The sequence below is a fragment of the Macaca thibetana genome, chromosome 14, assembly GCF_024542745.1.
Source record: "Macaca thibetana thibetana isolate TM-01 chromosome 14, ASM2454274v1, whole genome shotgun sequence".
In the NCBI taxonomy this organism is placed as follows: Eukaryota; Metazoa; Chordata; class Mammalia; order Primates; family Cercopithecidae; genus Macaca; species Macaca thibetana.
In genome coordinates, this window is record NC_065591.1 from 57,036,489 (window position 1) to 57,049,502 (window position 13,014).

Sequence of the window (13,014 nt, forward strand, 5' to 3'; positions counted from 1 at the left end):
AAAATTGTACCTTCTTCATATATTCTCCCTTGACTGTTATTTCTGATTTGTGTTACCATATAGTTACTGCTATATGGATGTCTCAGAGTGAGTTGTTACTATGTTATTTTCACTCAAAGCATATTTTTGAGTGGCCAATAATTTATGTATAAGCTATTTGAGATGGTTGTTAAATTGTGAAAGGAGAGTGATTGAGAAAGCTATAAAGTTGCTTTCTTTGATTTCAGAGAATGACTAGGTAAACTTTGATGAGTCTGCTGTGCTGGTTATCATGTAGACTTTCCTGGATTCAGGGGATTGGATTGAATAACTTCTTAAGGTCTGCTTTAACCTAATGAGCCAATGAATTGTGTAGGGCTTAGAATTTGAAAAAGACAGTAAACAATCTTGTGCATAGTAAACATGGCACACATTAAGGAGTTACCAGATTATCTAAATTAGGATTCTTTGTCAACCAAGAATATTACATCTTAAAGTTGTTGTTTTTTTATTAATTTTTTTTTGATTCCAGCCCTCAAGAACCTCAAATGTAGAGAGAAAAGCATCTCAACAACAGTGGGGTCGGGGCAACTTTATAGAAGGGAAAGTTCCTCACATAAGGATTGAGAATGGAGCTGCTATTGAGGTATATAGAAAGCAAATGAAGCTACTGTGAACTTTCAGGTTTCTTCTAAGTCAATGGTTAATGGAAAAAAATGATTTAAAAATAAATCTCTAGAGAAAGGAAGAGGAAACATACCATTTTCAAGTATGGTAACATTTTTACTAAAGAAAATACAGATTAATTATTTTCTGTTTATGGAGGACCAAGTGGATTTTAATTAAAGTAGAGAACATTTTCATTAGATAAAATGAGGATAGTTTCATCTTCAGGTCTTGGCCATTGCTGAAAACAACAGTGTCTTTGTTTAGACCTTTTCATGATGCAGAAAAGGACTAGATGATTTTAGTTAGTTTGGCTGTTCACTTCCTTGATAGTGAGGCCAGAATCTCCCTCGTGAGCTCCTCCATCTTTTCCATCCTGCGATTGGATAAATACCAATATTATTTTTCCAGGATTCAAATTATTATATAAAATATGAATTAAATATTAGAACAATAAAAAATTAAAATGTGTGTTTTTACATTAAAGAAACTGCAGTAAGAATAACCACAAAAAGAAGAAAATTGCATTAATGTTACCATTTAAATTGCTTTGGGTCACCACAAATTACACCCATTTAAGATGGTATACTTAATAAATGTTTATGTTCTGATTGCTCAGCTGACTGACCACTCTTCATCTCTCTCCCTCTCCTTTGGCCTCCCTAGTGCCTGATACACAAAAATATTGAAATTAGGCCAATTATTAATCCTACAGTGGTCACGTGAAAGGGAGAGTTGCATGTCTTTCTCTTTAAATCAAAAGCTAGAAATGATCAAGCCTGATGTCAAAACTTATTTTAAAAGATATTTGGCAACTTACATGAAGTGCTTAGAAAAGCTGCCTGGCCTGAGAAACTCTGACTTGAAAAGTTTAAATTTCTCCCCTTTAATTAAAGGCCTGTACTTACAACACACACAGACAAATTTACCAAGTTTTAAATTTAGTCTTGGGCCAGGCGTGATGATTCATGCCTGTTATCCCAGCATTTTGAAAGGCTGAGGAAGGAGGATCACTTGAGGCCAAGAGTTTGAGACCAGACTGGGCAACACAGCAAAACTCCTTCTCTACAAAATTTTTTAAAAAATTTAGCAGGGTATAGTGGCATGCAACTGTAATCCTGGCTGCTGCGGGGATGCTGAGATGTGAGTATCACTTGAGCCCAGAAGTTTGAAGCTGCAGTGAGCTGTGATCATACTGCTGCATTCTAGCCTGGGTGACAGAGTGAGACCTTGTCTCCAAAAACAATAAAATAAAGAAATAACAAATTTAGTCTTAAGAGCTTTTATAAAAGCAAAATGTGTTCATTGTGAAAAATTAGGCAAATAGAAGTGTGGAGAAAATAAAAATCATCAACCAGATATAACCAATTTAAAAATTATTACCTTCAACTTTTTCTATGCATGTACTAGTTTTGTTTTATTTTTCTTTAACATTTTTCCTGTTTTAAATTAGGGGATATTTCAAATATATATACGTATTTTAAAGAAGTAACCTTAACCTGGTGTAGCTGAAGTTGAAGCTTCTATCCCCCCATAAAATAGGCTCATTTTAAATATTTTAAACATTTCAGAAGAGTGTAAAAAAGGAAATTACAAGCATCCACAATTCTATTACCCTTACATAACTACTTTTAATATTTAGATGAACATTTTCCCAGATATCCATGTAAGCACCTCCACATACATACATTTTCATCATGAAATCATATCTTATATGCTTTTCACACTGTACACTATGTCATGGACTTCTTCTGTGTCAATAAAAATAGATCTACATTATCATTTTAATAACATCCTTACACAATTATTAGAAATAATAAACTATTTTCTCCTTCATCACCATGTGTTAATATCAGAGCAGTTAATTGAACAAAGTGATTAGTTTATAAAAAACTAGTTGGCCATTTCTCATTTTAGAATTCCTATTTAAACAGTATTGAAGTACTGTCTTCAAATTGTGGTTCCATTTAGAGAGAAAATGAAAGTTTAACTTTTAAAGGACAAGAAAAATTGGGGAAATGGTTATGAAGAGATTATTTTGTAAATGCGAAAAGGGTAAATGACCATTTTAGTTGAGATTTAACTCACTTTATAAGATATAAGCATACTTCATCATATTGTGCTTTGATTTATTGCACTCTGCAGATCTTGCATCTTTTACAAATTTGAAGGTTTGGCAACTGTGTCAAGCAAGTCTGTTGGTGCCATTTTTCCAACAGCATATGCTCATTTTGTGCCTTTGTGTCACATTTTGGTAATTCTCACAGTATTTCAAACTTTTTCTTCATTATTGTATCTATTGTGATCTGTGATCCGTGATTTTTGATGTTACTATTGTACTTGTTTGGGGGTGTCACATATTGCACCCATATAAGATGGCACACTTAATAAGTGTTGTGTGCATTCTGATTGCTCCAGTGATGACCATTCTTCCATCTCTCTCCCTCTCCTTGGCCCTTCCTAGTCCCTGAGAGACAATATTAAAGTCAGGACAATTAATAACCCGATAGTGTTTCAAGTGAAAGGAAGAGTTACATGTCTTTTGCTTTAAATCAAAAGCCAGAAATGATTAAGCCTAATGAAGAGGGCATGTTGAAGGCCAAGCTAGGCTAAAAGCTAGGCCTCTTGCACCAGTTAACCAAGTTTTTAATGCAAAAGAAAAGTTGTTGAATAAAATTAAAAGTGCTATTCCAGTGAACACATGACTGATAAGCAAAACAGCTTTGTTGCTGATATGGAGAAAGTTTGAATGATTTGGAAGAAGATCAAACCAAGCACAACATTCGCTTAAGCCAAAGCCTAATCCAGAGCAAGGCCCTAACTCTTTTCAGTTTTGTGAAGGGGAGAGAAGTGAGGATGTTGTAGGAGAAAAACTTGAAGCTAGCACATACTGGTTCAGGAGGTTTAAGGAAAGTCACTGTCTCTATAACATACAAGTGCAAGGTGGAAGCAGCCAGTGCTGATGTAGATGCTGCAGCAAGTTATCCAGAAGATCTAGCTAAGACCATTGATAGAAGGTGGCTACACTAAACAACTGATTTAAGCCTTATATGGAAAGAAGATGCTAACTAATCCTTTCATAGCTAGAGAGGAGAAATCAATGTTTGGCTTCACAGCCCCAAAGGATAGGCTAACTCTCCTGTTAGTGGCTAATGAAGCTGGTGACTTTAAGTTGAAGCCAGTGCTCATTTACCATTTTGAAATTCCTAGGGCCTTAAGAATTTATGCTAAATTTACTCTGCCTGTGCTCTTTAAATAGAAAAACAAAGCCTGAATGATAGCACCTTTGCTTATAGCATGATTTACTGAAATTTTAAGCCCACATTTGAGACCTACTGCTCAGAAAAAAAGTCTCCTTTCCAAATATTACTGCTCATTGACAATGCACCTGGTCACCCAAAAGCTCTAATGGAGATGTACAAGATGGATGTTGTTTTCATGCCTGCTAACACAACATTCATTCTGTAGCCCATGGATCAAAGTGATTTCCGTTTTGTAGCCTTATTATTTAAGAGATAAATTTCATAAGGTTATATCTGCTACAGATAGTGATGGATCTGGGCAGATTAAGTTGAAAATCTTTTGGAAAGGATTCATCATGCTAGAAGCCATTAAGAACGTTTGTGATTCATGAGAGAAGGTCAAAATATCAACATTAATGGAGTCTGGTAAACATTGATTCCCACCCTCATGGATGACTGAAGGGTTCAAGTCTTAAGTGGATAAAGTAACTATAGATATAATGGAAACAACAAGAGAACTAGAAGTGGAGCCTGAAGATGGGACTGACTTTTTGCAGTCTTATGATAAAACATGAATGAGTGAAGAATTGCTTCTTATGGATGAGCAAAGAAAGTGATTTCTTGAGATGGAATACACTCCGGGTGAAGATGCTGTGAACATTTTTGAAATGACAACAAAATTTAAAATATTACATAAACATAGTTGATAAAGCAGTGGCGGGGTTTGAGAGCACTGGTTTCAGTTTTGAAAGAAGTTCTGCTGTGAATAAAATGCTATCAAGCAGCATCACATGCTACAGAGAAATATTTTATGAAAGGAAGAGTCAGTTGATGCACCAAACTTCGTGGTTGTCTTATTTTTAGAAATTGCCACAGCCATTCCAGTCTTCAACCATCACTACCCTAATCAGTCATCGGTCATCTACATGGAGGCAGGACCCTCCACCAGCAAAAAGATTACAACTGCATTGTTATGTTTGTTCGCATTTTTTTTTGCAATACAGCATTTTAAAATTTTGTGTACATTTTTAGACATAATGCTATTGCAGTTAATAGATTATAATATAGTGTAAACATAACTTTTATATGCTTTATTGAAATTTTTGCTTTATGGTGGTGGTCTGGAACTGAATACACAATATCTCTGAGGTATCTCTGTATATAATTGAGAGTTGCATATAAATATAAAAATAAAATTATGTTTTGTACTATTTTATAATTATCTAAGTTTTCTGACTTTAATTCTATCATGTGCTATTAAGTGGTATCAAGGAAGAGAGAGGAGTTAGGTTTTTTTAAGAGATACAAAAGAAACAGCTCCTTTAGGAGCTTTTAGACTGTCTTGGAAGAAAAGAAATGAGCCAAAAGGTTTGTAAACAAAAAAGCAATAATATTGTTTGAGGACCAATACATAAATAGTGATAGGAGTAAAAATAACAGAACAGACACAATTGTGTGAAACAAGGAAACCCTTCATGAAGGAGGTGAGTAATTAGTTGGGCATTGAATTTTCTGTTACAAAAGAAAGGAATGTACGCATTAGAAAATACAAAGACAAGCCTCTCATTTACCTGTTGCATGGTGATATGGTTTGGTTTTGTGTCCCCACCCAAATCTCATCTTGTAGCTCCCATAATTCCCACTTCTTATGGGAGGGACCCTGTGGGAGATGATTGAATCATGGGGGCAGGTTTTTCTCGTGTTGTTCTCATGATAGTGACTGGATCTCATAAAATCTGATGGTTTTAAAAATGGGAGTTTCTCTGCACAGACCCTCTCTTTGCCTGCTTCCATCCATGTAAGACGTGACTTGCTCCTCCTTGCCTTCTGCCATGATTGTGAGGCCTCCGCAGCCATGTGGAACTCTAAGTCCAATGAACCTTTTTATTTTGTAAATTGCCCAGTCTCGGGTATGTCTTTATCAGCAGTGTGAAAATGGACAAATACAGTAAATTGGTACCAGGAGTGGGGTGCTGCCAAAAATATACCCACAAATGTAGAAGTGACTTTTTTTTTTTTTTGAGATGGAGTCTTGCTCTGTCACCAGGCTGAGTGCAGTGGTGCAGTCTCAGCTCACTGCAACCTTCCCCTCCTGGGTTCAAGCTATTCTCATGCTTCAGCCTCTTGAGTAGCTGGGATTACAGGCACAGGCCACCACACCCAGCTAATTTTTGTATTTTTAGTAGAGATGGGGTTTCACCATATTGGCCAGGATGGTCTAGATCTCCTGGCCTCATAATCTGCCCGCCTCAGCCTCCCAAATACTGGGATTACAGGCATGAGCCACCGCACCCGGCCAGAAGTGACTTTGGAACTGGGTAACAGGCAGAGGTTGGAACAATTTGGAGGGCTCAGAACAAGACAGGAAAATGTGGGACAGTTTGGAGCTCCCTGGAGACTTGTTGAATGTCTTTGACCAAAATGCTGATAATGATATGGACGATGAAATTCAGGCTGAGGTGGTTTCAGATGGAGATGAGGAACTTGTTGGGAACTGGAGTAAAGGTGACTCTTGTTATGTTTTATTAAAGTGACTGGCAGCATTTTGCACCTGCCTTAGAAGTTTGTGGAACTTTAAACTTGAGAGAGAGGATTTAGGGTATCAGGTGGAAAAACTTTCTAAGCAGCAGAGCATTGTAGAGGTAAGCTGGGTGCTGTTAAAGGCATTCAGTTTTGTAAGAGAAGCAGAGCACAAAAATTTAGAAAACTTGCAGCCTGCGATAGAAAATGCAATAGAAAAGAAAATCCCATTTTCTGAGGAGAAATTCAAGCTGGCTGCAGAAATTTGCATAAGTAACCAGAGCCAAATGTTAATCTCCAAGACAATGAGAAAAATGTCTCCAGGGCATATCAGAGGTCTTCACAGCAGCCCCTCCCATTACCCAGAGTACTAGGAGGAAAAAGTGGTTTCATGGGCTGGGCCCAGGATTCCCATGCTGTGTGCAGCCTAGGGACTTGGTGCCCTGCATCCTAGCCACTCCAGCCATGGCTGAAAGGGCCCAACATAGAACTTGGGCTGTGGCCTCAGAGGCTGCAAGCCTCAAGCCTTGGCTGCTTTCATGTGGTGTTGAGTCTGCAAGTGCACAGAAGTCAAGAATTAGGGTTTGGGAACCTCCACCTAGATTTCAGAAGATATATGGAAATGCCCAGGCAGAAGTTTGCCACAAGAGCAGGATCCTCAGGGAGAACCTCTTCTAGGGAAGTGCAGAAGGGAAATATGGGGTGGGAGCCCCCACACAGATTCCCTACTGGGGCACTGCCTAGTGGAGCTGTGAGAAGAGGGCCACCATTCTCCAGACCCCAGAATAGTAGATCCACTGACAGCTTGCACCATGCACCTGGAAAGGCCACAGACACTCAATGTCAGCCTGTGAAAGCAGCCAGGAGGGAGGCTGTACCCTGCAAAGCTACAGGGACAGAGCTGCCCAAGACTATGGGAACCTACCTCTTGCTTCAGCGTGACCTGGATATGAGACATGGAGTCAAAGGAGATCATTTTGGAGCTTTAAGATTTGACTGCCCCACTGGATTTCGGACTTGCATGGGGCCTGTAGCCTTTTTGTTTTGGCCAATTTCTCCCATTTGTAATGACCATTATTTACCCAATGCCTATACCCCCATTGTATCTAGGAAGTAACTAACTTGCTTTTGATTTTACAGGCTCATAGGCAGAAGGGACTTACCTTGTCTTAGATGTGGACTTTTGAGTTAATGCTGAAATGAGTTGAGACTTTGGGGGACTGTTGGGAAGGCATGATTGGTTTTGAAATGTGAAGTTATGAGATTTGGGAAGGGCCAGAGTTGGAATGATATGGTTTGGCTCTGTGTCCCCACCCAAATTTCATCTTGTAGCTCCCATAATTCCCATGTGTCATGGGAGGGAACCATGTGAGATGATTGAATCACGGGGGTGGGTCTTTTCCATGTTGTTCTCATGATAGTGAATGGATCTCACGAGATCTGATGGTTTTAAAAACGGGAGTTTCTGTGTATAAGCCCTCTCTTTGCCTGCTTCCATCCATGTAAGATGTGACTTGCTCCTCCTTGCCTTCTGACATGATTGTGAAGCCTCCCCAGTCATGTGGAACTGTAAGTTATCTTTCTTTTGTAAATTGCCCGGTGTCGGGTATCTTTATCAGCATTATGAAAACGGACTAATACACATGGTGAATGTGAAAGTGATCACACAGAGAGAGAGTGGCATTTTGAGAGTGGTATTTCTATGGAAGGCTTTGACTAGCTGATCCAACCAGGGCATTACCTAGTGGCATTAGTTCAGCTGCTCTCCCATGTTCTGGTTCCTATGCATGATGGGTCCAGAAACTCTTGTTAATTCCCTGGAGTTGATTTGAATCAGGGAGACTGACTCCCCCAAAACCAAATTTACAAGAAATGAAAGAGTAAATGAGTTAGCTGTTTATTATTTACAATGCAAACCAAAATGGTGGTGTTGGCAAAACCAATGTATTCTTTCTTTTTAGGTAGAAGTTAAATGATAAGAGGATGGATTCTTGGTTTGGATGATGGTTTCATGAGTAGTGGTTATTTTTTTTCTCAGTGCTGATCTGTGTTGAAATTTTTGTCACCTACTGCTTTTTCTAAAGCAAAAGGAATAAAACAAAAGTGATTTTTAATAAGATAAAGGAAAAGCATTAGTTTTTAAATAAGGAAACATTTGTTCAGTAGTTACTATGTGTTGATTTTGTAGTATAGCTCTCAGAGATTTGGGATTTTTTGGCGTGAGTGTATTTTATATCTGCACACACTTATGTATATATATTAGTACTCCATTTCTCCTTTTTCTTATGAAGATATTTCATTAATATATTATAGTTTGAAAGAGATTCATTTTTATACTTTTGAGTTTTTCCACATTTCACCATTAGGATTTTTATGGTTTTCTTCCAAAGGACACTTAATAAAATTCATCAACACTTATTTTTGGTTAAGATGTGTTTATTAATATTGGAGAAAATATGTAGTGTCTTCTATTTGATTTTAACTTGGAGCAGAATCTCTTTTCCCTTGGGTGAGTATCTGTCAGTATTATATGTTCTTTTTTTTTTTTTTTTTTTTTGAGGCAGAATCTCGCTCTGTCAACCAGGCTGGAGTGCAGTGGCGCCATCTCTGCTCACTGCAAGCTCCGCCTCCCAGGTTCTTGCCATTCTCCTGCCTCAGCCTCCCGAGTAGCTGGGATTACAGGCGCCTGCAACCACGCCCGGCTAATTATTTGTATTTTTAGTAGAGATGGGGTTTCACCGCTTTAGCCAGGATGGTCTAGATCTCCTGACCTCGTGATCTGCCCGTCTCGGCCTCCCAAAGTGCTGGGATTACAGGCGTGAGCCACCGCACCCGGCCGTTCATTTTTAATAGCTGTTGAATGGCATAGAGAGACAAAGAACTCTTTTTTTTTTTTTTTTTTTTTTTTCCTCCAGGAAATCTATACCTTTGGAAGAATATTGGGAAAAGGGAGCTTTGGAATGGTCATTGAAGCGACAGACAAGGAAACAGAAACGAAGTGGGCAATTAAAAAAGTGAACAAAGAAAAGGTAAGGCTCATTAGCAGCATCCTACTGAGGGCACAGTGTTAGTGCAGGGTGGGTGTGGGCAGTACAGCTTTTCACACTAACACAAGCTGCCTCTCACCCCGAGGTCCCAGCCTGGGCTGATCCCCTAGAGAAGCATGGCATTTCTCTAGCCTCCTGGAAAGGGACTAGTTTGTGAACTCAAGTAGGCAAGTGCTGCCTGGAAAAAACAAATGGAAGGAATAATATAACCAATATAACAAAAAATAGGTAAATTTTACCAGAGTATGCTGAAGATAAGGGCTGGTTCTCAGTATCTGTAGGCACAGGGCTGTGGGCTAGAGATATCTTAGCTAGAAGTGCTGATACTCTGTCCTGATGTTGTTTTGATACACTTTTCTCCTATCCTCTCCTTTCATTTCCTCACTGTTAGCTAATTCTGTTTGTTCATCCTGCCTGCTCTTTCACGTTGAATCACTTTTTGCTTCAACTATCTACGTTATGCTCTTTTATCTGCTGCACTCCTCACTAGATTTCCTCTCGAACTGGGAAACGACTGGGCTTCTCTTGATGATAAAGTCTGAGACCTCAGACTTGACACCTGATCATTTCATCAACCTTTTGCATTTCTGTGCCTGGGAAAAACCAAACAACATTATGGTGTTTTCCCCTAGGATTTGTGATGATAAATATCACATTTAAAAAACAAAATGGTAGGTTTTATGTATTATTTAAAACAAACTGTAGCAAATTACATACCATTTCTCCCTAATGTTTAGTAAGGTAACATATCAATCTTAATAAAGGGATTAAGAGCCTTTCTAGAAAATTTTAGAATTCTTTAGAACCATAGGTAGCATCCTAAGTGCTACCTGAGATGTTATTTCCTTTGCTTCTTTGGTGTTAGGTAGGGTTAGGGGTTCAGTTTTTGGGTTATGTAACTATCATGCCTACTTGCAACTTTAGGAATTAATAATCTTTCATATTCGTATTTATGTTGAGAGTTTGTGAGACCATAAGACAGTAAGATAAAACTATATAGTCAGTATATGAAGTGAATAGTGTAATATTGTGTTATATTCAGGTCAAGCCATTTGGGAAGGGGAGAGAAACAGAATCGAGATGGATATTAGGAGAAATTGGGGTAACTTTCCATATCTAGTCTAGACAAAAATTCACTCCTCACAGTCACTATTTCTCTTGATCCTTTAGGTCGAGGGTCCCCAGCCCCCAGGTCTTGGACTGGTACCTGTTCATGGCCTGTTAGGAACCAGGCTCCACACCAGGAGGTGAGCAGCAGGCGAGTGAGCATCACCACCTGAGCTCTGCCTCCTGTCATATCAGTGGTGGCATTAGATTCTCATAGGAGCACAAACTCTACTGTGAACTGTATATGTGAGGGATCTATGTTGTATGCTCCTTATGAGAATCCAACTAATGCCTGATGATCAGAGGTAGAACAGTTTCACTCTGAAACCATGCCCTCTCCCGCAACCCTGGTTCATGGAAAAATTGTCTTCCATGAAATCAGTCCCTAGTACCAAAAAGGTCAGGGACTGCTGTTCTAGGTTAACCTATATATGTGACTTAATCCTTGGGCGGGGCATAGTATGATGGGCAGTGTCCCACCCACTCCTGAGATGCTAAAGGTTGAGAAGGAGAGGTAATTGGAAGCTGGAATGACACTAGGTAAAATTTTAATTAGGCAAAATTTGCCTTATGACTAATCCATTTCCACTCCCTTAAGAACCGTTATGTATTTTCCCAAATCAGGTGGATGGGAGGTGGAGGAATAGCACCTTTGTTATTCCTTGCAGGGAGACTTTTTATTGGAAATTGTCAGGCCTAAAACTTCCACCTATCAATTTCTTCTTTACTATTCCTTGCACCCAACCCAGACTCTCTCTGCTTTCACCTGGACTGACCCTGACACCCATCAGTCCCAGCAGCTTACCTGGGCTGTGCTGCCGCAAGGTTTCAGGGACAGCCCTCATTACTTAAGCCAAGCTCTTTCTCATGGTTTACTTTCTTTCCACCACTCTGCTTCTCACCTTATTCAATATATTGATGACCTTCTTCTTTGTAGCCCCTCCTTTGAATCTTCTCAACAAGACACCCTTCTCTTCCTTCAGCATTTATTCTCCAAAGGATATCGGGTATCCCCCTCCAAAGCTCAAATTTCTTTTCCATCCGTTACCTACCTTGGCATAATTCTTCATAAAAACACACATGCTCTCCCTGCCAGTTGTGTCCGACTGATCTCTCAAACACCAACACCTTCTACAAAACAACAACTCCTTTCCTTCCTAGGCATGGTTGGATACTTTTGACTTTGGATACCTAGTTTTGCCATCCTAACAAAACCATTATATAAACTCACAAAAGGAAACGTAGCCGACACCATAGATCCTAAATCCATTCCCCACTCCTCTTTCCATTCCTTGAAGACAGCTTTAGAGACTGCCCCCACCCTAGCTCTCCCTGACTCATCCCAGCCCTTTTCATTACACACAGCCGAAGTGCAGGGCTGTGCAGTTGGAATTCTTACACAAGGACCAGGATCGCGTCCTGTAGCCTTTCTGTCCAAACAACTTGACCTTACTGTTTTAGGCTGGCCATCATGTCGCTGTGCAGCGGCTGCCGCAGCCCTAATACATTTAGAGGCCCTCAAAAATCACAGATTATGCTCAACTCACACCCTACAGTTCTCATAACTTCCAAAATCTATTTTCCTCCTCATGCTTGACACATATTCTTTCTGCCCCGCCAGCACCTTCAGCTATACTCACTCTTTGTTGAGTCTCCCACAATTACCATTGTTCCTGGCCCAGACTTCAATCCGGCCTTCCCCATTATTCCTGATACCACACCTGACCCCCATGACTGTGTCTCCCTGATACACCTGACATTCACCCCATTTCCCCATATTTTCTTCTTTCCTGTTCCTCATCCTTTTCACACTTGGTTTATTGATGGCAGTTCCACCAGGCCTAATCGCCACACACCAGCAAAGGCAGGCTATGCTATAGTATCTTCCACATCTATCATTGAGGCTACTGCTCTGCCCCCCTCCACTACCTCTGAGCAAGCCGAACTCATTGCCTTAATTCGGGCCCTCACTCTTGTAAAGGGACTATGTGTCAATATTTATACTGACCCCATATCCTGCACCACCATGCTGTTTTATGAGCTGAAAGGTTTCCTTGCTACACAAGGGTCCTCCATCATTAATGCCTCTTTAATAAAAACTGTTCTCAAGGCTGCTTTACTTCCAAAGGCAGCTGGAGTCATTCACTGCAAGGGCCATCAAAAGGCATCAGATCCCATCGCTCAGGGCAATGCTTATGCTGATAAGGTAGCTAGAGAAGCAGCTAGCATTCCAACTTCAGTCCCTCATGGTCAGTTTTTCTCCTTTTCATCGGTCACTCCCGCTTACTCTTCCACTGAAACTTCCACCTTTCAATCTCTTCCCACACAAGGCAAATGGTTCTTGGACCAAGGAAAATATCTCCTTCCAGCCTCACAGGCCCATTCTATTCTATCGTCATTTCATAACCTCTTGCATGTAGGTTACAAGTTGCTAGCCCACCTCTTAGAACCTC

General features: G+C 39.8%; 2 protein-coding genes across 10 annotated transcripts in view; one reads left to right on the plus strand and one right to left on the minus strand.

The window, feature by feature from the left end:
• Positions 1 to 13,014, minus strand: part of RPL27A (ribosomal protein L27a) — a 1,008,958-nt gene that overhangs the window by 217,943 nt on the left and 778,001 nt on the right. The gene's annotated exons all lie outside the window — the stretch shown is intronic.
• STK33 (serine/threonine kinase 33) overlaps positions 1 to 13,014 on the plus strand; it is a 218,110-nt gene that overhangs the window by 125,436 nt on the left and 79,660 nt on the right. For all 4 annotated transcript variants that reach the window (XM_050756205.1, XM_050756204.1, XM_050756206.1 and 1 more), the window contains exons 4-5: positions 512 to 625; positions 9,323 to 9,436. In XM_050756205.1, coding sequence (XP_050612162.1) covers positions 512 to 625; positions 9,323 to 9,436 — 228 coding nt within the window. The remainder of the gene's footprint in view (positions 1 to 511; positions 626 to 9,322; positions 9,437 to 13,014) is intronic.